This window comes from Ochotona curzoniae, unplaced genomic scaffold (genome assembly GCF_017591425.1).
Source record: "Ochotona curzoniae isolate NIBS_2020 unplaced genomic scaffold, NIBS_Ocur_1.0 contig_43, whole genome shotgun sequence".
In the NCBI taxonomy this organism is placed as follows: domain Eukaryota; kingdom Metazoa; phylum Chordata; class Mammalia; order Lagomorpha; family Ochotonidae; genus Ochotona; species Ochotona curzoniae.
The window spans coordinates 6886714-6912200 of NW_024466218.1; the positions used below are offsets into that span (position 1 = coordinate 6886714).

The window sequence follows — 25487 nt, forward strand, 5'->3', positions numbered from 1 at the left end:
GTGTTGAATAGTTAATTTGCTCTATGATAGCATCTTAAAATTTTTGTTCAGATTTTTTATATAGCTTATTAGTCTTTTATGGCTCTTAAAGTTTCTGACTGAACAAGATCTTCTATTCCAAGATAATTAAAAATTCTTTTTGAAATTCATTTATGATTTTCTTCTCAATCTCTTTGATGTTTAAATCTTTTTTTTTTGTCCATCTGGAATTCGTTTTAGTGGAAGGAATGAGGTAGCAATTCAACTTTTTTGTTTTCTAGATACCAACGAGGTTGACATCACCATTTATAGAGTTTTCTGATAACTGCTGATATTTGGTATCAAGACTGTTGTCATTTACTAAATTGTATATTGAGGTTTATTTTTTGGATAATTATTTTTTAGTAAATTCTGTGTTGGGAGCTGTCTTTAGGTCACATTCCGGCCCATTAATATGTATTTGTTGAAGGGCTAGTACTGCACTCTAGTTTCATATGTTTTGCTCTCCTATAAAGCTGGCCTCATTGCTCTTCTTTAAAGGATTCCTGGCTTTTCAAATCATCTGTTTCTTAATCTGTGAAATGGGAAGAACATCTACCTCTTGGTATTTGCTATTATTTTATGTCAGCCATTTACTTGGTTTGCTGTTGATTAAGTTGATTGGAGTTATTGCTTGATATTATAATACAGGAAACTTAAAAAATTGCAAGATACTTTTCATAAAGACCATCTGTGTAACTTTTATATTTTGGTCCTTATTTTTCTTCAAAGGGCCTAATCATATGCCTATGCAGGGACCCGGACCTAATCAACTGAATATGACAAACAGTTCTATGAATATGCCTTCAAGTAGCCATGGATCCATGGGCGGTTACAACCATTCCGTGCCATCATCACAGAGCATGCCAGTGCAGAATCAGATGACAATGAGCCAAGGGCAGCCAATGGGAAACTATGGCCCCAGGCCAAACATGAATATGCAGCCAAACCAAGGTAATAGCTCTATGTCCTTCTTCACTAGAGTGCTCTATTAGCCTGAGAAAGTTTGTATTTTTAGTTGATTCATAAAAATATAAATTTAAAGTGACAGGCATATCAGAGAATGGGAGTGTTGAAATATAGAACCATGGTTTAAAAATTGGGTATTTTTCCTTTATATTTAAAAGCTAAATGTAAAATTAAAGTCTGGATTTAACTTTTAAGTTTATTTACTTTCATATCTTTATGGAAAATTTATTTGGAATTTTGTATTATATTTTTGGTTTGCTTTATTTGTTTGAAAGACAGTGATGGATGGGGTTGTGGCAGAGCTACACATGGAGACAGAGCTTGGTCTTCTGCGGATTCGCTTTCCAGTTTGCAACCAGTAGATCTGAGGCCAGAGCTAGAACAGCCAGGAACTCTGCTGGGGTCTCTTTAATAGGGGCAGGCACTCCAGCACTTGTGCCATTTTACTCTGCCTTTCCACGTGCATTGGCAGGAAGTTGGATTGGAAGCAGAGTACTTGAAGCTGGGACCTGGCACTGTGATTCAGGATGCCAGCGTGGCAAGGAAGGACTGAACTTACTATGCCCTCATGCTAGTCCCTGTGTTGCTTCTTACAGCTTGTCAGTGAATAACTGAACATTTGGTTTTGTTCTAGCAAGTTAGAAAATAAAACACTGCCCTTTCGTTTATTTTGTTGTTCCGATTTACCTGAATTTCTCTTGGTTTGTTTGCGTATTGTCTGATGCTAGTCTTCATTTGTATTTCTTTGACAATTGGTGAAGTTGCATAGCTTCACTTTTTGTATGTTATTTGCATGTTTTCCAGGAATTGCCTGTTTGTATCCTATAGCCTGTGGTTTATTTATTATTCATTTGTAGGTGGAGGTTATTCATTTTGTGTGAGTTTCACATGTGTGAAAATGTTTTTAATTTTTAAAGAATAGAAATTCGCCTTTAAGAAATGATTTATTCCAGTGATAGGATTCTGAACACTATAATATTACTTTCATGAAAAAATGCCTGCGTCTCTTAATTAAAGCAGAACTTTGACCCCATGTTAGATGATGACCCAGCTTTTAATAATTATTGGTAAAATAATTGGGAAGACTCAGCTTCTTTGTTAGCACATTATAAAGCTCCAGAAATTTTATAAAAAAGTAGTTTGATATTGGTGTAACTTTGTTTTAGTTTTTTTCTTTTTTTGGCATATGTAGTGAGTGAGTCCCTTTTGTGTGGTGTACTATCAGGCTATTTACATGCCTTCTGTAATTTGATTGATACGATATTTTTGAGATATGTAAAACCAGGTGATCCCATTTTGTGTGATTTTTATGTACTTCGATTTCTATTACTATTTTTTAGTGAAATAATACCTCTTTCCCAAACACATCATTCAGATTTCAGTTACTGTAGTATAGTAACTGTAATTGCATGAAATTCAAAGTTAGTTGCTGTCTTCAGTGCACACATCACTGATAAATATCATCTATCAGCATAAATCACTGATGGCTGCCAAGGTCAGGGGCCACTTATGCCACTTTCGCTTTCTGTTTATGATTGGTCACTATGCATCTAGCAGTGAGCCTCATGCATATGCAGCAAAGCCTGTAGCTGAGTTGCTTCCTTGGCTTACAGCAATAATCCTACACGGCATGTTATGAATTTGAATAATTGATAAAGGGAATTGGGCAACAAAGATGAAAGTGTAGCAAAGAAATGAAAAGTGATAACCCGGGAAATGAAATTCGAATCCAGTGTATAATGCAGTTGTAGAGGCACCTGCTTACCATGGGACTGTTGATGTTGCTGCCGTTTGAGGAACCCAAGGGATGCACTGCAGGTGCTTTATGAAGGTGAATTCGTTCATAGAGATGAGAAAAATGAGAAAGGGAGACTGACAAAGTACATTTTTTAAAATCTTGGAAATATTTCACATTCAAAGTGTATGTAAAGGATAAATATTGGAAGCTGATCCATCTTAGAAAGTAGTATGACAGTTTGTTAAGCTATAGGAAAAAACACACGCTCTGATTTGTCGTTTATACTGTGAGGAGATTGGAGGTGCTGTTCAGACTTCTCTTGATAGTATTTTTACAGTGAAATAAAATATTCATTCTCAGTATTCCCAGCGTTTGAAATGAGAATGAACTGAGTATTTTTTCATCTCCCTATGATTTGTAACTGACCATAACAGATTTTAGAGGCTGTGGAATAATTGTAGGTTTTCCTGTTGAGTGTTGACAGGTTTGCTTGATTTCAGTGTGTACAGTCTGTATAGTTCCATACTACTATATGAAATAGTTCAGGAAATGCTAATAAGTTTCTAACTTTACATAATTGTCATCCTGTTAAGAGCTTGCTGTTTCTTTTCAGGACCCCTATAAGCCAGAAATAGATAAGCCAGACTAAAGGGTTGAATGAGAGAAGGTGGAAAGTCATGAGAGATAAGCTACAAACAAATCTTTGAAGGATAGGAAATATATGAAAACCCTTGGATTGTGGCCTGTGTTGAGTGTAGATTTCATCCCAAGGAAGGAGCATATTGTTGCAGTGTTGTGAGCATTGAAATCACATGATTTGAATATGTGTTTTTAAAAGGATGCTGTTGGCATATGTGCAAAATTGGTTGCCATTGGGCAAGGGTAGAGAGCCTGTTCAAAGGCTCTTGCTGTATTTGAGTAGGAGATAATAGTGGCTTTGGTAGTGACAATGGTGGAATCTGAGGTAGTCAGTTTGAAGATAGTTACTATGTATTTTGAAGGTATAACTTGCATAATATTCCAGGATTTATTCCTGGGTTGGATATGTATGTAGTACAAGAAGAAAAAATTAATGAATGACTTCAAAGTTGAAGTGATTTAATGAATGATAGCACATTACTAAAATTGAGAGTGGGCGAATAAGATGTAGGGGTTTGTGACATCTGTAAAATTGAATGACCTATTGATGTTCAACTGGTTGTATGAATTAGGCAGTTAAGTTTGTAATTTGCAGTTAAGATTATAAATCAGGCTGTTTCAGAAATGAATAAAGGTAAAAGAAGAAAGAGGTCTGAGTGTTCATTGGGCACGCCACCAAGCTGTCCTGGGGAAGATCCGGGACTCCTTCCATGAGAGAGAAAGCGAGCAGGACTAGCAGTGACTAGCAGTGACTAGCAGTGACTAGCAGGACTAGCAGTGACTAGCAGTGACTAGCAGGACTAGCCAGTGACTAGCAGTGACTAGCAGTGACTAGTAGTGACTAGCAGGACTAGCCAGTGACTAGCAGTGACTAGCAGTGACTAGTAGTGACTAGCAGGACTAGCCAGTGACTAGCAGTGACTAGCAGTGACTAGCAGGACTAGCAGTGACTAGCAGTGACTAGCAGGACTAGCCAGTGACTAGCAGTGACTAGCAGTGACTAGCAGGACTAGCAGGACTAGCAGTGACTAGCCAGAGGGAAGTCACTAAGTGCAAAAAGTGTTTTCAAGATGAGACAATTATTAAATTTGTCAAAATCTGCTGACAGGGCAATAAATCAAATACTGACGACCAATCTTTGTATTTAAAAAATTTGTTTTTTAATTTTTGAAACAGGGATCTTTTATCCGCTGGGTCTGTCCTCAAATGCCCGCAGTAACCAGTGGGACTCTGTGCAGATCTCCTGGGTGGGTACTGTGGCCTACGTCTGTAAGATGGTACCCGCTGCCCTCTGTAGGGCACACTTAGAGGAAGCAGGAGCCGGAGCAGAAGTGACACCAGAACCCAATTGCTCCAAATGGAAAGTGGGCACCCCATGCAGCACCTCAGCCATGGCACCTCATACCAGCCCCTAACCTTTGCATTTTGTGGTACGATGGGCAGTTGGGTGGAGGAACGGGGCAAAAAAACCCATGTTCATAAAGCATGGGAATATGAGGAACAGTAAATAAAGACAACTGTTTGTAGTCATTTAAAAAAATTTTTTTTTTTTTTTTTGGAAAGTCAGACATACAGAGAGGAGGAGAGAAAGAGAGGAAGATCTTTCATCTGACAGTTCATTGCCCAAGCTGCCACAACGGACAGAGCTGCACCAATCTGAAGCCAGGAACCAGGAGCTTCTTTTGGGTCTCCCACATGGGTGCAGGATCCCAAGGCTTTGGGCCGTCCTCTACTGTTTTCCCAGACCACAAGCAGGAAGCTGGATGGGAAGTAGGGCCGCTGGGATTAGAATCAGCGTCTTTATGGGATCCCAGTGCATGTAAGGTGAGGACTTTAGCTGCTAGGCTATAGCGCCAAGCCCTGCAGTCATTTTTTCTATTTGAAGTTGAATAATTGCAAGCACGTGATTATTTTCAATTATATGTTAACTATTTTCCCTATGTTGTAAGCTCTGTGGAGAACTGTGTCTTGACCTGTTCGCTTTTGTCCTGTTTGTTGGATAATGGTTTATTATATTCCTTCCTGCCTGCCTTAAATTAGAGTCAGCCTCTCTCTGTGGTAGTGTCACCCAGGAATGAAACACTAACTGTCAGTTATATCAGAAGCCTTTTGGTTTGAGAGATGAAATTTAGATGAGTTTCAGTTTGCGAGATTGTAAAATTCAGTCCCAGTTTTAAATACTTCACTTGGAAATAGCTGGTCCACAAGATGTTGTTAAGGCAAATAATACAGAGTGTTTCTTATGCCCTCATCCCAACTATTGCTCTCCTTTTAAAAAAAGATTTATTTATTTTTAAAAGATATTAAATATATTTTTAAAAGATAATTTGTATTATTTATTCTGCCTTTTATTGGAAAGGCAGATTTTACAGAGAGAAGGACAAAGATCTTCCACCTGCTGATTCATTCCTAAAGTGGCCACAGTGGCTGGTTCTGAGCTGATCCAAAGGCAGGAGCCAGGAGCAGCTTCCGGGTCTCCCACGCAGGTGCATGGTCCCAAGGCTTTGGGACTTCATCTACTCCTTTAATCAGGCTACAAGCAGGGAGTAGGTTGGGAAGTGGAGCAGCTGGGACACACGCTGGCTCCTGTATGGGATCCCAGCGTGTGCAAGGAGAGGAATGCGCCAGGCCTGTTTTCTCTATTTCTATAATAATGGTTTTTTGAGAATATTGTGTAAGTGGAATCATGCAATACGTGACTTTTATTATTTACTTTATATGTACTTTAAAAAGTTAAATTTATTTTAAAGATTTATTTATTTTTATTGGAAAGTCAGATATACAGAGAGGAGGAGAAACAGAAAGATCTTCCCTGTGCTGATTCATTCCCCAAGCGGCCACAACGGCCAGAGATGTGCTGATCCGAAACCAGGAGCCAGGAACTTCTTCCGGGTCTCTCCCATGGGTGCAGGGTCCCAAGGCTTTGGGCCTTCCTCAGCTGCTTTCCCAGTACACAAGCAGGGAGCTGGATGGGAAGTGGGGCCACTAGAGTTAGAGGGAGAGACAGAAAGATCTTCCATCCACTGGTTCACTCACCAAATGGCTAACTGCCGGAGCTGAGCTGGCCTGAAGCTGAGAACTGGTAACTTTCTCTGCGACCCTAGGCCTCGGACTGGTCTCAGTTACTTTCCCGGATCATTAGCAGGGAGCTGGATTGGCAATGAAGGAGCCGGGACATGAACTGGTGCCCACGTAGGATGCAGGTGCAAAAAGAAACGCAGCAGCCGGTGTGCAGGCAGAGGATTCGCATGCTGTGCGACTGCACTTGCCCCTCAGTGTATCTTAGCACATATGTCAAGTCAGACTTGCATATAGTCCGTTACTTCAGGTTTTTCTTGACGAGGATAATCTCCCGTCTGCCAAATGTCTCATAACTTTTTAACTTACTAAGTAACCATAGGTAGGTGTTCTATTGTGTGTTTTTATGGTTTTCTGCTTGGTGCAGTTAATGCCTTTATTTTCACAGTAAATTCTTATGTGTGCCTCATAATTCGAGCTTTTCTAGTTCACTTCTGTCTGTAATGGAAGTTTACTATTTTGCAATTGATGCTGTGATATAATATGATTGAAACTGTTTAGAAGTGGTCATGTAAGAGATGTGTAACTTAGAAAACTAGCCTTGCCATTTATTGCTGGGTTAAGCTAGAACACATCAAGTTTCCCAACCTCAGTCACTAGGAAAGCGAGATACGAATCTTAGTTCCTCAGGTGAGGGCCCAATTAGCTAATCCTCCATCAGCAAATGCCAGCCAGCTTCCCATAGGGGCACCTGTTCATGTGCCAACTTCTCCACATTCATCCAGCTCCCTGCTTGTGGCCTGGGAAAGCAATAGGAGAACGGCCCAAAGCCTTGGGACCCTGCACTTGCTTTGTAGACCTGGAAGAAACTCCTGGCTCCTGGCTTTGAATTGACTTAGCTATGGCCATTATGGCCATCTGGAGAATGAACCAGCTGATGGAAAACTTCTCAGTTTCTCCTCTGTAGAAATGTCTTTCCAAATTAAAAAAAAAAAAAGAATTATGGTTCTCAGACTGGTTTTAAAGGATGTCTGTAATTTACATTTGTGCCTCTGAGGGGTCCAGGCTAGGATAACTCAGCAGTATTGGTATTTTGAGGAAGATAGACAATTCTCTGGTGTGTGGGGGGGGTCCTGTGTGTTCAGCAGGATTTTGCACTTTTCTCCTTTTTCCACTAGGTGGCAGTAGTGCCTTCTCACCTGTCCTCTGGGGGGACAAAAATTACTTGTTGAGAATTATAGTTTTAAGAAATGATGAATGTAACTGCTTCTAAAGATAGTGCGTGTCACGGAAGAAAACCGTTGATAAGTGCTGTTGGTGTTATTATGTTTTTACTACTTTTGTGAGAATTTTCTAAAGTTCGCATGTTGTGAAAGTGTATTTTTGAAGGAGCTTTTCTCTTTGCTCTGTAAGATTTAGCAGAGTTCCATTTTCACGGGTTAGTAGGAAACTCTCCCACCTGTGCTTAGTTGTGCTGACTTTGTCAAGCTCTTGAGGTAGTCACCTTGTATTTCCTTCATGTGTCGCTCCCTACTTTGGATGCTGCATCTGGACATCCTGATACAGATGGCTTACAGTTTTTGCTGTGGGCCATCTGTGCAGTGTAGATAGTAAAGGCTAGCTTACTGCGACACACGAGTTTTTCTCTTGCAGATACTATTATTAGTATCTTCGAGTGGGAGCTAGATAGGGTTTAGTTGGTAAAACCTGAACAGTAAATGATTCAAAGGAAAGCTGAAGATTGTTACAGAGAGGGCACTGTGTATTTTAGTTTCATGATCTGGTTATTGTTACATATAGCTGTAGGTGAAGTGAAAGCATTTCTTTGGGGAGTTTTATAGTGATTTAAATTATAATCCTATTACTATAATACATTCCTTAAGTTACGTAGAACTGGTGTTATGGGCCATAATGGCAGTGACATGGGGAAGTGTGGTTTGACATTAGAGAGAAGGACGCATTGTGATTAAGAGCATGAGCCGGGGGCCCGGCACAGTAGCCCAGTGGCTAAAGTCCTCGTCTGACATGTGTTGGGATTCCATATGGGTGCTGATTTGTGTCCTGGCTGCTCCACTTCCTAACCAGCTCCCTGCATGTAGCCTAAAGAAAGCAGTGGAGGATGGCCCAATGCCTTGGGACCCTGCACCCGGGGAAGAAGTTCCTGGCTTCTGACTTCAGATCAGCTGAGCTCTGGCCATTGTGGATACTTGGGGAGTAAACCAGCAGATGGAAAATCTTTGTTTTTGTCTCTCCTTCTCTCTCTGGAAACCTGATTCTCCAACTAAAAAAAAAAAGTGCATGCATCAGGAGAGCCTATACCATTTGGACTGAGTAACTATAGCGACTTTGAGGATTCTTCCTGGTACTTCAGCCAGTACTTCCACTATCTGTGGAAAGTGAAATTAAAAAATAAGGTTTTTGGGGCCCGGTGCGGTGGCGCAGTGGTTAAGGTCCTCGCCTTGCATGCCCGGGATCCCATATGGGCGCCGGTTCTATCCCGGCAGCCCCGCTTCCCTTCCAGCTCCCTGCCTGTGGCCCGGGAAAGCAGTCGAGGATGGCCCAAAGCTTTGGGAACCTGCACCCGCGTGGGAGACCCGGAAGAGGCTCCCGGCTTCGGATCGGCATAGTATCGGCCTTTGCGCTCACTTGGGGAGTGAATCATGGGACGGAAGATCTTCCTCTCTGTCTCTCCTCTCTGTATATCTGCCTTTCCAATAAAACACTAATAATAATAATAATAATAAAAACATCTTTAAAAAAATAAGGTTTTTGCTTGATGATTTTTAAGAATCTAGGCATACATTAGATCTTCAGAGGATTTGTACATAATGTGTGCTGTGTAATGTCCTGGGGCCACTGTTGTGATTTGGTGGGTGAAGCCAGCCCCTGTGGTGCCAGAGCAGGCGTCTCAGGTGGCTGATCCCTTATTTGTGTTGGTTCGAGACCTGACCACTTTCCATCTGATCCAAGTCTCTGCTAGCGTAGCAGGAGATGCGCTCACGCGGGAGGCCTGGATGGTTCCACGCCCTCCCCCCCCTTCTGCCAGGTGCAGCTCCAGCCCCAGCCCAGCCCTAGCCCCAGCCCCAGCCCAGCCCCAGGCCCCGGCCCCGGCCCAGGCCCAGCCCCAGCCCCAGCCCCAGCCCCAGCCACAGCCACAGCCGGGGGGGCCCCCCCCCCCCAGCCCCAGCCCCAGCCCCAGCCATTGCAGAATCTCTGGCCCTTCCTCTGCACAGCAGATGAATAAGTGAAAGTTTTAAAAGAAAGAAGATAAGACTATGCATGAATGAACATTTTTATGTAAAAATAAACATTCAGTTTCGTTTCCTGTTCCTGTGAACTTGAAGCGTTCTGTGTGCAAGCCTGAGGTTTTCTTGTCTAACAGTCCCTGTCCCTCGGGTTTGACGAGGCCAGCAGCGTGTGTCACTGTCTGAGCTTAGTGTGCTGCTTTGTCTTTAGGGCTCATTAAATGTTGGCAGTCATGATTAAACATGTCCCTTAAATTTATTCTTAGATTAAAGATGAAAATTTTGAGTCTTAGTGTATTGGTTTGCTGCAAATGGGAATATATGTGCATATAAATTTGTATATAGAATGTTTGTTAAAATTGCATCATTCCTAATTTTTCATAGATTGGTTGAAAGAAGGCTATCTTTTCAGTGGAGTTTTTTTTTTTTTTTAGTTTTTTTTTCTTTGATCTATCTAATTGTGTATGGACAGTGACAAAACCTATCACATCTCTGAATCACTATGATTTCTGCTTGGGTTCTGGTGCATAATAATTGCTCAATAAACTTGACACTCAACTATTTCTTTAAAATATACTTATTGAGCACAAACTTAAGATAAAACTATTGCTAATCATCTGAGAAGAATTTTAATAATATGAAATAAAGTAAATTTGGGACTAGAATATTTTACATTTATTTAGGACATTATATCCTTAGAATACCTGTGGGATTATAGAACTCAATGGGAAGACAAAAATGTAGTAGTTATGTTTGTTACCTGTCCTTGGAGGTCACAAGTTAAGGTACAGAGGAGGTGACGCATCTCAGCATTGAAGCGGCTGATGTAAAACAAACAGCTTTGACCATGTAGTAACGTGTGTGGCTCTTTATGGAAAGTATCCATACAGATCCATTGTGTGTTTTGCTTTATAGCACACATATTTTTATTTTTTTGAATTTAGCTATCTTATTTCCATTAGTGTCTCGATACTATACTAATAGTCTTGATATGATACTAATAGCTGGCTAATATGGCATATTTCATTATGCTAAGGAAAGTGATACCACTTCCTAAGCAGTCAGAATTGAAAACACAACTTTTTTCTTTATTGGTCTTCAAGAAAAAAAAGTGAAAAATACATTGCCTTAGTAGTTCTGGCTCCTTCCCTTCTCCCTGTGGTTTTCAACTTGATCCTGAATGGTGTTGGACTCCTCAGGGGCAGGAAGTGACAGAGTGAAGCAGGGTGGTAATTGAGCTCTTTGGGATGGAACTGCTGACAGTCCCACAAGACAGGTGCAAGCAGCATGCTGCTTTTCGGCTTGGGTTTGAACTAGAATTACTTTTCTCCTTTAGAGCACAGTTTAGAATTTTGTTGTGTCTTTTTGGATATTTCTCCCTTTGGCTATTATGGTTTTGCTTTCTTTGTAAGTTTGGTTCCAGTGCACATTTTATGCGTTAGTTGTTTACTTGTATAACCTTCTGTGGGAGAAAAAAGACAAGGCAAAAAGTTTCATTTACTGAAAATGAATTTAGCAAGTGTCACATCAGGTTGCCTATTAAATTGTGACTCTTAGTGTTCAATACTTCTCATATACAAAATATATTAAATTATAACCTCAGCTAAGACAGTTGTGTGTTTAACTTTTATGTCAGAATTTGCTCTAAACTGTGAAATGTTGTATCCCATTTTTTATTAAAAGAGTGGAGAAGGGTGAAATAAGCGTGTGCTGTGACATCAGACTTGAGGTTTGTCTTTTTTCCAGCTGACATCTGTTAGCTGAATAATCCTGATCTGGCTTTCTTGGCTAAAGACCTGACAATTGAAGTGGTTTCCTGTGTTAGCGTTGGGAGCACACAGGACATGAGTGTGAGACGTGTTCCCTTGGCCTCTGCTCTCACTGAGCCACATCATCGCTTCTGTTAAGAGTTTATGTCCTTGTTGAGAGAAAGGTCCCTCAGTAACCTTTGAAAGACATACATTTATTCAAATTAGAGGGATGGAAGACTTTGAAGACTGAAAGGTGAATGGGATAATAAAAGCATGTGGTGAAGAATGCTCAGGCTCCCTAGCCTTCAGAGGAGTGCAAATGAAATGAAAACCACATTGAAGGCCCAGCAGCGTGGCCTAGTGGCTAAAGTCCTCACCTCGAACGTGCCGGGATGCCATATGGACTCCGGTTCTAATTCCAGCAGCTCCACTTCCCATCCAGTTCCCTGCTTGTGGCCTGGGAAAGCAATCGAGTATGGCCCAAAGCCTTGGGACCCTGCACCCGTGTGGGAGACCCGGAAGAAGTTCCTGGCTCCTGGCTTCAGATTAGCACAACACCGGCCCGTTGTGCTCACTTGGGGAGTTAATCATCAGACGGAAGATCTTCTTCTCTGTCTCTCCTCCTCTCTGTATATCCGACTTTGTAATAAAAATAAAAATAAATCTTTAAAAACAAACACATTGAGGCTCCATCTAACTCCAGGGAGATCAGCCTACATTCAGAACTCTGCTAACACTACCACCTGCTGGCATGGATGTGGGGAGAAGGGTACCCTCCACTGTTAGTGGGAGTGTAGGATAGTGTGACCAAAATGGAAGTCGTTTTGGGAAATCCTAAGAGAACTGAATATAAACCTGCTGAAGGACCTAGCTATCCCACTGCTGGGGATATATCCAAAGGAAATGAGATCTGCATATGAGAAACAGATTTGTAGTCCTGTATTTACAACAGCACAATCTGCAATAGCAGAGACATGAAACAAGCCAGATGCCCATCCAAAGAGGAGTGGGTAAAAAAACTGTGGTGCATCAACTGCACGGAATACTACTCAACCATCAAAAAGAATGAAATCCTGTCACTTGCAACCAAATAGTCCCAACTAGAGACCATTATGCTCAGTTAAATCAGCCAACCCCAAAAGTGAAAATACCATAAGTTCTCTCTAACATAAGGCAACCTTTACGCAAAATATACAATCAGTAGCTGTTTTTGCTGCAGCTCATGGGGTTTAGTATATTTTTTTAAAGATTTATTTATTTTTATTACAAAGTCAGATATACAGAGAGGAGGAGAGACAGAGAGGAAGATCTTCCGTCCGATGATTCATTCCCCAAGTGAGCACAGAGGCCGATGCTATGCTGATCAAAGCCAGGAGCCTCTTCCGGGTCTCCCACGCGGGTGCAGGGTCCCAAAACCTTGGGCCGTCCTCGACTGCTTTCCCAGGCCACAAGCAGGGAGCTGGATGGGAAGTGGAGCTGCTGGGATTAGAACCGGTGCCCACATGGGATCCTGGCATGTTCAAGGTGAGGACTTTAGCAGCTAGGTCATGGCGCCGGGCCTGGGTTTTAATGTTTTTGTTTTTATTTTCATTTCTTCAGAATATTTCTTCAGTGACTCATAGGTCATACAGTAGCATCATTTTCTCCAAGAAGAATTTTTGTTTTTGTTTTCATTTCTTCAGGCACACACCAGTCATTCAGTAACATGCTATTTCACTTCATATTGGTGCAGATTTTCTATTTTTTGTTATTTGTGTTATGGCTTTTCATTTAAGGGGATGTATAGTAACTGTGGAGTAGAGACTATCATATCTGGATGTGAAGATACAATGCAGTATGCATCTCTACCTCCAAATCAAAGATGGACTCCCGATGAAACTGTTAACTTTATTTTGACAATAGGATGTTTGGACTGTCTGCGATTGTTCATAACTGCAATGTCAGGATATGTTTAAGGAGTAGAAGGATAAACTTATGACTGGTTATAAAGGATTATACTATTGTAATAATATAGGAGAAATCAGTGGTGGAGGGGGAGGGAACTTGGAGAGGGGCCAAGGAAATCCCAGAGCGTATTGAATTATATCATACAATTTTAAAAAAAATAGAATTTTGAAAAAACTCCTTGTAAGTGGCCAGCTCAGTGACTGTACAGGCTAATCATATGCTTGCGAGCACTAGCTTTCCTTATGGGGACCAGCTCCATTGTAGTTTTCTGTTTATAGCTTGGAAAAGCCCCAGAGGATGGCCCAAGTGCTTGGCCCCTGCACCCACGTGGGAGACTCAGAAGAAGTTCCTGGCTTCAGATCAGCTCAGCTCCAACCATTGCAGTCATTTGGGGAGTGAACCAACGGATGGAAGATCTGTCTCCTTCCATAAATCTGCCTTTCCAATGCAAATAAATAAATCTGTAAAAACTCCACATAAAACAGCTCTTTCCCTTGGAAACAAGATTGCGTCTTTGTGCTCACAGTCTTCCTGCTGTTGATTTAGGGCAGTGATACATTTAAGGTGGTGGGATTCTTTGTTCTCTACTCCTTTGGGCTGATTTGCCTGTACTGTTTCAAGCTGTCTGGTCTCAAGCTTTGTTTTTTTCTGGCTCAGTAAGGGGAATATGTAGATGTGTCAGCAGTCTACTGGGAGAAGGCTCCTCCATGCCCCTGAGACTGGGAATGGTCATAGCAGCACACACAGTCACTTCTCCCAGGAAATCTCTGAGAAACTGCCTTCGTTTTAAGTGCTGACATCTGACTTCATGGCCGTTGTTGATTATTTTATAGGGTCTATTTTTTTATTTGTGTAATACTGTAGCAGAAGTACTAAGCTAGTAATGCTCACTATAGAAACTGCATTCATTCTGATTTCTTAGCCTGCAGCTGTTGCAGCTCTCTGCCTAGGTATCGTTGATTTGTCTGTGCTTTAGTCACTTATTTACAAACTTGGTAGCTTGTTTCAAAAGAGTTATAAGCCATATAGTTGAAACTTGGAACTTGGAGAAAAGACTCTAAAATTTTGGCTCTAAAATTTGTCTAATATATTTATACATGCTTATATTGTCTCCCTACCTACCCATGTGTATTGAGTAGGCACTAAAAACGAGAACAAATTAGAAATTCAGGATTTTATTTTTAAGATTTATTTTCACTAGAAAGTCAGAATTACAGAGAGAAGGAGAGAGAGAAAAGCATCTTTCATCTGCTGGTTCATTCCCCAAGTGGCCACAACAGCTGAGCTGAGCTGAGCTGATCCAAAGCCAGGAGCCAGGAGCTTCTTCCCAGGCCACAAGCAGGGAGCTGAATGGGAAGTGGGGCTGCTGGGACACCAGCCAATGCCCATATGGGATCCTGGCTCATGCAAAGCCACTAGGCTATCATGCAGGGTCCAGAAATTGGGTTTCTTTCCCTTGCTTTTACTGTGACTTGCTTGATCAATTTTATGAAGTTTACTTCTAGTATATTTTCTAATATAGTATAAAGATTGTATATTTTTAAGAAACATTGTATGGATGTTATATAGAGCAATATATTGTGGTCTGTTTTTAATAACTCAAATACCACAGACTGGGTAAGTTGTGAAGACGAGAAGCTTTTTTTAAAGATTTATTTATTTATTGGAAAGTCAGATATACAGAGAGGAGGAGACACAGAGAGGAAGATCTTCCATCCAATGATTCACTCCCCAAGTGAGCGCAATGGCTGATGCTATGCCGGTCCGAAGCCAGGAGCCAGGAACTTCTTCCGGGTATCCTACACGTGGGTGTAGGGTCCCCAAGCTTTGGGCTGTCCTCAACTGCTTTCCCAGGCCACAAGCAGGGAGCTGGATGGGAAGTGGAGCTGCTGGGATTAGAACCGGCGTCCATATGGGATCCCGGCGCATTCAAGGTGAGGACCTTAGCCGCTAGGCCACGGTGCCGGGCCTGAGAAGCTTTTTTGATCCCAGGTTATGAAGTCTTAGGCCACGGCTGCTTCCTCTTTTTTTTTGAAAGATTTATATATTTTTGTTGGAAAGCCAGATATACGGAGAGGAGACAGAAAGATCTTCCATCCGTTGGTTTATTCCTCAAGTGGCTGCAGCAGCGAAGCTGAGCTGATCCAAAGCCAGATGCTAGGAGCTTCTTGCAGGTCTCCTATGTGGGTGCAGGGTCTCAAGGTTTTGGGAAGTCCTCGATTACTTTCCCAGGCCACGAGCAGGGAGTTAGATTGGAAGTGGAGCAGCTGGGACACGAACCAGCACCTGTATTGAATCCTGGTGTATGCAAGACGAGGATTTAGCCACTGGGCTACTGTGCTAGTCCCCAAGGTTGAAGTTTTGCATCTGATAATGATGTTCTTCCTGGCAGTGTTAGGGCAATGCAGGGGATTGCATACTTTGAGATAGGGAGGGGTGGAAAAATCAAAGGGGTGTGTGTGTGTGTGTGTGTTTCCCAGATTTTCTCCCCCCTTTTTATAAAATCATGAATATTCAGTAATAGGTAAGTATCTAACTCTGATCACCTCCCAGAAACCCTATTTGGATTAAGATCCTACCCTCTTAGTGCTTTACAGTGGGTTTTAAGTTTCATTGTAAGGTTTGGAGGGGATTGATCATAGTGACGAAAACTCTATAGATTCAGGACAGAAAAACACGTATTAGTATTAGGGGTTCTTACACCCACTTTTTAAAATGACTGGACGGCTCCTTGGTGAATTCCTTTGTAGATTATTTTAGAAATGTGAGCTTTAATTTAAACCCCTGTTTTTATTATTTGATATCTGTTTCAATTATATACTTTTGTTATAGAGTAAAAGTTCCTTGTAATTTTCATGAGATGTTTCAAAAGGTATGTAAACACTATCTGCCTGGTCTGTGTATTCTCAGGTCCAATGATGCATCAGCAGCCTCCTTCCCAGCAGTTCAACATGCCCCAGGGAGGAGGGCAGCACTACCAAGGACAGCAGCCACCTATGGGAATGATGGGCCAAGTGAACCAAGGCAATCATATGATGGGGCAGAGACAGATTCCTCCGTACAGACCACCTCAGCAGGGTAAGGTTCCATGTGGGAAATGTCCTGCTTCGTGTAACAGTGATTCAAAGGCTTTAAATGAACACGTTTTTATCTAAGCAGTGTGAGAGCTCGTTGTTCCTTGATATTTTCCCCAAAAGGAGTAGTAGATAGGAAGTGTAGTAGGTATGAGGTAGATAGAAATTTCCTAGATAAAGCTTTTCTGTGTGTTTTGTTTGTTTGTTTGTTTGCTGGGAAAGATTTATGTCATATATTTCCACATCAAAATTTTCCTGATTTACAGTAGAAAGTACTGCTTTGTTTAATTACATAGGAAGAAGCTCTAATGCCAACTGAAAAGGGAAATAGTCTTCTACCTTGCCAGACTTCCTTCTCAAGAAGTTAGTCTTCTTTTTCTGAGTTGATTTTGTTTGATATTGGATTCATGGTGTTAACGTTAATTTTAGTAAATGTCAGGTAGAGACTGTTGCTTGAATATGTATGTGTGTATGTATGAATAGTTCTGAGACTCAAAGTCTGGGTTTGGGCTCTGTACTGGATAAATAACCTCTTATGATAGCAAATTTGCACAGGGCGTTGATGCCCTAGAGAACAGGTTGTTTATGTCTTGCCTTGTTATGGTTTTTCAGGCCCACCACAGCAGTACTCAGGCCAGGAGGACTATTATGGGGACCAGTACAGTCATGGTGGACAAGGTCCTCCAGAAGGCATGAACCAGCAATATTATCCCGATGGTAATCTCTCCTAATGTTAACCTTCTCATTTTCTATCTCTGCCCAGGATTAATATTGAGAGCTATTCAGAACCATTTTCATGAGGATGAAGAAACTAACAATCTGTTTCTTCTAAATTTAGATATACTTTAACAATCTAAAGTACCAGTGAGAGCATCAGTTAGTACTCTGATTCGTTTATAATTAAATTCAAAGTGTGTTTTCTGTAGCTTTGCCATTAGTAACCTGAAGAATCACCTCAGTTGAAATCCTTTCTTACATAAAAGAACTTTTTATCTTTGGGATTGTCCACTTGAACCAAAGCAAATGTTACTGATTTTCTTTAGTTTCTTAAGTAATAGCTTTATTGATATAATCATGTACTGTGAAGTTCACCCATTGGCTTACATTTCTGCATTGTGTAAAAACATAAAGTTTATAGTTCTTTAATATTCTTCCACATTGCATTTTAGTTAAGTGGCATACTTCTGAAAGAACTGCTTTAGTGCTTATGTTAGATAAAAATGTATAGGCTAGATTTTAATGTATAAAAAAGCTAGAGATTTAATTGAAGAAAAAAAGACTTTAGAAACCAGATTTTTAGTTCTTTAGTTTGGTGGATGTTTTTAGTGGGAAGGTGGCTTATGAGAAAGGCCTCAGTTAAAGATGTGCCACTGTGGTGCTTTAAGAAAATCTAAACAGTAATAACGGAAACATACAAGCAGGTTTTCACTGCACAGCTGAGGTCGTGTATGTTTGAAAATTGTATAGTACAATATTGGGAGGAAAACAGTATAGATATAAAAATCTGAGAAATTAAAAGATGATTACTCATAAAATGATTTGTCTACTTATGAAAGGACTTTTTCAGAAGCTTTAGTTATAGTAAGCTTCTTTTATCTGTTTAATGTAAATTAGTCAATAGAGAAATTAAGGCAGTGAAAAAAGTAGAAGCCATTGAATAGAAGTTACTGCAAGCCAGTAAGAAGGTACAGTTTGGTGTATTGTCATTTTTCTTTTTTTGTCAGTGTACAAAGCAAAGATACACACTGGACCCTTAGGAGATTGTCTTTGTTGTAGAGGCTGTCAGTGTACAGGCAGAGCAAGTACTTACTGTTGCGCTTTACACAGGATACATGTTGATTAGTAATAGTAATGGCGTGTGGGCTATTTTCGCTAGGAAATGATACATTGTTTGATCTTAGGTTTTCTTGTCCTGAATTATTTAAAAATTTGAGTAAATTTATGGTACACTGTAGATACTTTAAAGTAATAAAGTCTGCTTTGTTAGATCATATGTATCAAGTCTTCTGAAAAGAAATGATTGATTGATTAATTTATACAGTTGAGCTTGACATTGATATTTTTGGTTCTGAATATTTCCTGAAGTATGAGGTGTATAGTTAAAAGGATATTCTTTTTACATAGAGTAGAATTTATTTTATGATACAAGTGCTTTAAAAGATTGCTATAAATAATCCATTTTTCCATTAGATTTTGTGGTTAAAATGGTATGACTTTTATGTAGGTATGTATTATTAGATGTCTTAGATTTATGTGGAGTATTACATATCAACAGCTATTTTCTTGATCATCACTGGGTAGTTTTTTCTCTTATATCCAAATATTTATATCAGTAAATATGTAGACAGTTGGCAGTTTGTTCTGTAAAGTCCAGATAGTAAATATTTTAGTTCTTGTGGGCCATTTGATCTTGGTCTCAGTGCCTAACTCCTGTAGTATGAAAACTGCCAGAACCAATACATAATAGTCTGGGTGTTATTGTATTCTAATAAACTTGGTTTACAAAAACAAACCAATGCTGTATTAAGACTGCTGGCCTTAATTTGCCAACTCTTGAAGTGATTATTTGTGAGGTGACTTAAGAATATTTGAAAAGTACAACTCTGAATACATGTGTTTGAATTGATGTTCCTCCTTGCTTAATTGCATTCACGTGAAATTTAGTTCAAAGTTTACCTAACTGAAAGATTATGTCTCGCATTTTATTAGTGGAACTTAATTAAAAAGACAAAATTGTTTTCCCATTAGAATCCGGGTATTGTACAAGTTAAAATAATTGTTTTAAAATTAAAGGTATACTCTTAAAACTCAGTGCAGCATTAATTTTATAAAGATATTTGTTTATGGCGTTCTAAGGACTTCTAAATTGGCAGAATTAAAAACTATTTTTTTTTACACCTGAAAATACTTTGAGATATCTATACTTTATGCAAGTAATGCTAGGGTGTGAAAAATTTACTTTCATTTCTTTCAGGGAAAAAATTATGGAGCTCTTTTATATTTTGCATTGTTTTTAGCATATGCTGTGGAATTGGAGACCGTCAGAACAGGTGTTTGAAAAAATATGATAATTACTTCCTTTGTTCATTTTAATTTAAGTTATTTACATGTGAAACATTTTCATCTTTTTTTTCTAATAAAAAAATAGAAAATGAAGTTTTTTTTTTAATCCCCTCAGGATTATCAGTTAAGATGATAAGTTTAATGTTTCTAAAGCTGCTTTTTGCCTTTATAAAAATTTGCACGTTATCTCAGTATGAAAACAGTCCATTGTTAAATATTGGCTAATGCAATTGAAATTATTTTTTATGTGTTTCCATTTCTTTTTCTTTTTTCAATTTTATCTGAAAGTTGAAATATTTTTAGGGTTTTCACTCAGTGGCCATTAACGTTTCTTCCTGTCTCTTGTCGAATTGATGTAGGTCATAATGATTACGGTTATCAGCAACCGTCGTATCCTGAACAAGGCTACGATAGGCCTTATGAGGATTCCTCACAACATTACTACGACGGAGGTATCTATATACCTTCACACACATATACATGCACATCCCCTTCTACAGGAATGGAAACCCTTGCATAAGACAACTGCTATCCGTGCAGAGCTCTTGTAGAATACTAGTTGCTGGCTGTCTTGAAAGTTACAGGGAGCCCAAACAATCAAAATAATTTCCTTACAAATATTTAAAATGTGTAACAATGACTTGCCATGTCTAACAATAATAAAAAGACTAAAACACTTAAAAATAATTTTTTCCTCAGTGGAACTTTTCTATTTGCACATAAATCCATCAGTCCAAATTTTTTTCCTTGTGTGTGTTTACCTATATATATTTTTACATATAAGTTTGGTGCCTTTAGGAAACAGCTTGCTGATCTTGTGTAGCTAGTGTGTGCTCTTGTAGCTGTCTTTAATTTTGTCTTTTTTATTTTATTTAGCATAGTCATGATCTTATGACTGTGATGTTCCAGTAAATGTAATGCTCGTATGGCAGAGACGCTGAAAATGCTGCAGTTCAACCTTGCAAAATTGGCTTTAACTGCAGTTTGTTTGGCCGAAATCCTTCTGTTTGGTTTGAGTTTTTCTTTGTTTTGTTAACTTTTAAAAATCAGTATGGCGTTTCATTTTGTTCTTGTGTTGTTGGCTATGCATCTTAGAAAGAATGAAGTTAATTAAGAAAATGTCTTAGGTTTTTTTCTTTTTTTCCTCTTCTCCAATTATCCTGTAGGAAATTCACAGTATGGCCAGCAGCAGGACGCTTACCAAGGACCCCCTCCACAGCAGGGCTACCCGCCTCAGCAGCAGTACCCAGGACAGCAAGGTTATCCAGGGCAGCAACAGGGATATGGTAATAGAACTTCGTAGTTTCTCCTTGTGGCACCAAAAAGTGTGTGATGACTACTGTGTTAGAATATGACAGTGGATATTTAATGATTTTTTCTAACAAATATCACTTTTGAAAATTCACAGTTTAAGCAGAGTCTATTATTATAATGTTTATTTAAAATGTTACTCTTTGATAAACTGGTGATCCATCTAAAAAGAACCACCAATTGGAGATGGTTCATTGACCAAAGGTAAATATATAGTCATTAGGACAAGAAAAATGAATTCTCACATCTGTTTAGTATTCATGACCAAGCATTAGCTTTGTATGTGCTGGGAAAATGTATGATTGAGTGATCATTAATGACATATGAATGATATGTGTAGCATACTGTTGTCAAGATACATGCAACAGTTTTATGGGAGTCCATCTTTGATTCATAAGTAGAGATGCATACTGCATTGTAGCTTCACATCTGTGTATGTTAGTCTCTACAGCACAGTTACTATACAGCCTCTTAAATGAAAAACCATAGAACAAAATCAACATCGGAGAGAAAAACAGAAAATTTGCAACAACATGAGGTGAAATAGCATGCTACTCAATGACAGATGTGCCCCTAAAGAAATGAAAATCAAAGACCTTCCTGAAGCAAAGGATGCTATTGTGTGACCTATGAGTCAGGGAGGAAATTAATAAGGAAAAAAACCTTTTTTTGAATGAATTAAAGCGAAAATATCAACCCCCCTGAGATGTAACAAAAACAGTATTGAAAGGGCTATTGATCTTATATTTTGCATGAAAGTTGCTTCATATCTGAGAGAACATATGATATTTGTCCTCAAGGATCTAAATCTGAACCCAGAAACCATCAAACTATTAGAGGAAAAATAGGAAGCACTCTCCAAGATAAACGAATTGGTAAAGACTTAGAAAAGTCACCCAAAGCATTGGCAATCAAAGCCAAAATAAACAAATGGGACTACATCAAACTGCAGAGCATCTCTGCAGCAAAGCAAATGATCCGCAAGGTGAAGAAGCAACCAATGGGCTGTGAGACAAATCTGTACACCACACAACCGATAGGGGGCTGATACCCAGAATTCACAGAGAACCTCAGAAACTCAGTTACAGCAGCCCTGTGAAGAAATGAGTGAAGGAAAAGAACAGACATTTGTTCCAAAGAACAAAATCAAATGGCTGATAGACATGAAAAAATGCTCAGATTCCCTGGCTGTCAGAGAAATACAAAGAGCCACATTGAGGTTCCATCTAACTCTGGTGAGATCAGCCTGCATTCCAACTCTACTGATAACACGCTGCTGTGGATGAGGGGAGAAAGGTACCCTTCACTGTTGGTGGGAGTGTAGGCTGGTACAAGCACTATGGAAGTCAATGTAGAGAGTGCTGAAGAACTGACAGTGGACCTGCCTATGACCCTGCTCTCCCACTGCTGAGACTATATCCAAAGGAAGTGAGATCTGCATATGAGGAAGCGATCTATAATCCCGTATTTACAGCAGCACAAGGTGTAATAGCAGAGACATGAAACAACCTAGACACCAGTCCAAAGAGCTGAGGCTAAAGAAACTCTGCTACTCTTACCCGGGGAATCAGGGAATACTACTCAGCCATTAAAAAGAACGAAGACTTTTTTTTTTTTTTAATTTAATTTTATTTATTTATTTTTTTATTGGAAAGGCAGATATACAGAGAGGAGAGACAGAGAGGAAGATCTTCCGTCCGATGATTCACTCCCCAAGTGAGGGCAATGGCCGGTGCTATGCGGATCCAAAGCCAGGAGCCACTTCCAGGTCTCCCACACGGGTGCAGGGTCCCAAAGCCTTGGGCCGTCCTCGACTGCCTTCCCAGGCCACAAGCAGGGAGCTGGAAGGGAAGCGGGGCTGCCGGGATTAGAACCAGCGCCCATATGGGATCCTGGGCGTGCAAGGCGAGGACCTTAACCACTGCGCCACCGTGCTGGGCCCAAGAACGAAGACTTTCAATTAGCAACCAAATGGCCCCAGCTAGACTTTTATGCTCAGTGAATATCTGATTTTAAATTTTTTAACTTTTTGATTTACTTACTTGAAAGAGAGAGGTAGAGATCTTCCATTGTTGATTAACTGCCAACTGCCTGCAACAGCTGGGACTTGGCCTGCTAAAGCAGGTGGAGCTCCATCAGAATCCCTCACATGAACAGGGACCCAGGGATTTAAGCCATCCCTGACCAAGGCACAGCATTGAAATAGTGTTATAAAAGCTTCATTCTTATTATTTCCATTGAAAGTTATTTCAAACAATATTTGAGGAAGTTAACATTATCAACTAGATATGAAAAAAGGGTAACATGTTTTTGAAACCTTTCCAACTTAATTATATTTTTATCTGGACTTCTGTTGAAATATCTTGTATGACTCATTTTGCAGGTCCTTCCCAGGGTGGTCCTGGTCCTCAGTACCCTAATTATCCACAAGGACAAGGTCAGCAGTATGGGGGTTACAGACCAACACAGCCTGGGCCGCCACAGCCCCCCCAGCAGAGGCCGTACGGATACGACCAGGTCAGTTACTGGGCTGTGAGGTTGCGGTGCTGTTTGCTCTGTGTCCAGACTGGATTAAGTACCTTTCATTTGAAAGCTTGTTTTTCCTTCTTTTTGTTCCAGATACATTTGTTACCCCCAAAATATGTTAGATTCATGTCTCTTTCAGGAGTATAACACAGCCAGTTGTAGCTACTCTGACATGCAAAGCATATTCTTGATATTCTGCCCTATTCCCACTGCAATATTTGATGTTTATATTTCGGAATATTTTTCTGAGCTCTTTCTCATGTCTCCCTCATGTTTATTGCTGAATGCTGCGTTGATCTGCTGAGATGTGGAATTCATCTGTATCAGTTTTTTTAAACACCACTGTTTAAACACCTTATTCACCACACTTCCTCCACACCCATAATATCCTATCCCTAACTTACACTTTCCGAACACTGTTCTCCTTCCCACGCGCTATCTATTCTCTCAGATATTATTTCTTCCATTAACTTTTAACTGTTACCATCAAATATGTGGAAGTGTGTCTCATCCTAAGGTAACTGTATTCCTTTGGACCTAGAGTTTCGATCATGAAGCTCTTCAAAATTACAGTCTGTCAGAATCATTGTTTAATGAATTTTCTCCACACATTCTTTGGGTTATTAAGGAAGTAACTTATAGTGTTAACATTAGGATTGATTTTAGGTTTATCTAATGGCTTCTCAGTGAGGATATTCTAGTCTGTTCACCACTTATGCTACTGAAAAATAAGTTATTTTGATAAGGAACTGTCTTTAATATGGAAATCAGTGACCCAGAGCCAGCGTGGTTGGTTCAGATACAAATGCTAATGAGGCTCTGAAGCATGAGTAATTTTGATGAAACATATAACTCTGTTGGTACTGTCACTGTCATTTAAGTAAAGACAAAATGAGTATCAGAGACTTAAACTAAGGCAGGTAAGTAATATTTTTGAAAAATGATAAGGGAGAGGCTTTAATTTTTAAAAGTAAAATGAGTCTTAGCCAGTAAGTCTGTAAGGCAGAATACCTGAACAGGTAAATTTTAGACTCATTCTAATGCATAAAGTGAGGTCCTTGGCATATATTCCTTAACCAGTGTAAACCAGTTTTCACCATGTGCTGGTTACTGTAAAAAGTCCCCAGTGGGAGCCACATTCCCTGTGGTTTGGAGAACATCATCTTGGCCTTCCTTGACGTCTATTAGCATTTGACACACTTTCATTTTTCTTTCTTCAGCATTACTTCGTTTTCTTTTTTCTACATTACTTTTGTTCGTCTTGACTTACAGTAATTCAGTCTGTATTCTTGTTACTGATTTCTTGTCTCACCCAAACGCGAATTCTCAACTCTGTGTTTTTCTTAGTCTATAAATTTTCCTATCCTGCAATTTTAATAAGCCACGCTCCTACCATCTCTGGATATTTTGCTATTCCCTCAATTTTAGTATGTCATGCACAAAATTGGACATTTCTGTTTCTGAATTAACATATTTCTAAATTGTACGAACTTCAACTTATTCATTATGCAAATGGGTATTGATGAATAGTTACATTATTTATAAACTGTGCAATATGCGAAGATTGGTGACATGCTGAGAAATAACATAGGCATGGACTCTGAGTTTAAGTCAAGCAGTGGTACAGATAAGTAAGTGGATGATACCATTCATATGAGTGCTTGGTGAGGAAAGCAAAGCTGGATGGGAAAGGAGCTTCTGTTAGGTAAGTGTGAACCCTAAGAGTAAGTCAGCATTGGCCCGGGTAGACATGGGATACTCTGTTCAGAATGAAGGCCACAAATCGCTAATGTTAAATGTGATTCAACAAAGAAGAAACCAGTGAAAAAAGGGGCATGACTGGTGAGATGTTGGGGTTTAATTAACGAGGCTCTTAGAAGCCATGGTAGGGGGCTTGTACTTTAACCTGACCTCAGTGCAGAGTCTTTGAAGAGCTTTAAGTGATAAAAACGAATCTTATAGTGGCTGGCACCTGGACAGCATGCTAGTTATTTGATTTTCTTCTCTTTCTATCATCCTAATTATTTTACTCTCTAGTAGTCTCAGAAGTTTGGGACTATAATGTGAGTAGAGACCAGTGTCGGGTAGTAGCTGCCAGCTATATTTCTTTCCCCACTGTAACACAAATATGAGGAGACACTATTTTAGCTATGGTAGTATCCCATAGTCTGTCTGCTTCATCTGATGT

General features: G+C 39.9%; 1 protein-coding gene across 4 annotated transcripts in view; it reads left to right on the top strand.

Moving 5' to 3' along the window:
* Positions 1-25487, top strand: part of SS18 (SS18 subunit of BAF chromatin remodeling complex) — a 68083-nt gene that overhangs the window by 36899 nt on the left and 5697 nt on the right. Inside the window, exons 5-10 of one of the 4 annotated variants that reach the window (XM_040984850.1) lie at positions 751-972; positions 16236-16403; positions 17012-17116; positions 19822-19914; positions 20629-20748; positions 23157-23290. In XM_040984850.1, the coding sequence (XP_040840784.1) occupies positions 751-972; positions 16236-16403; positions 17012-17116; positions 19822-19914; positions 20629-20748; positions 23157-23290 (842 nt within the window). The remainder of the gene's footprint in view (positions 1-750; positions 973-16235; positions 16404-17011; positions 17117-19821; positions 19915-20628; positions 20749-23156; positions 23291-25487) is intronic. The other 3 variants (XM_040984853.1, XM_040984851.1, XM_040984852.1) reach the window with 3 other exon arrangements.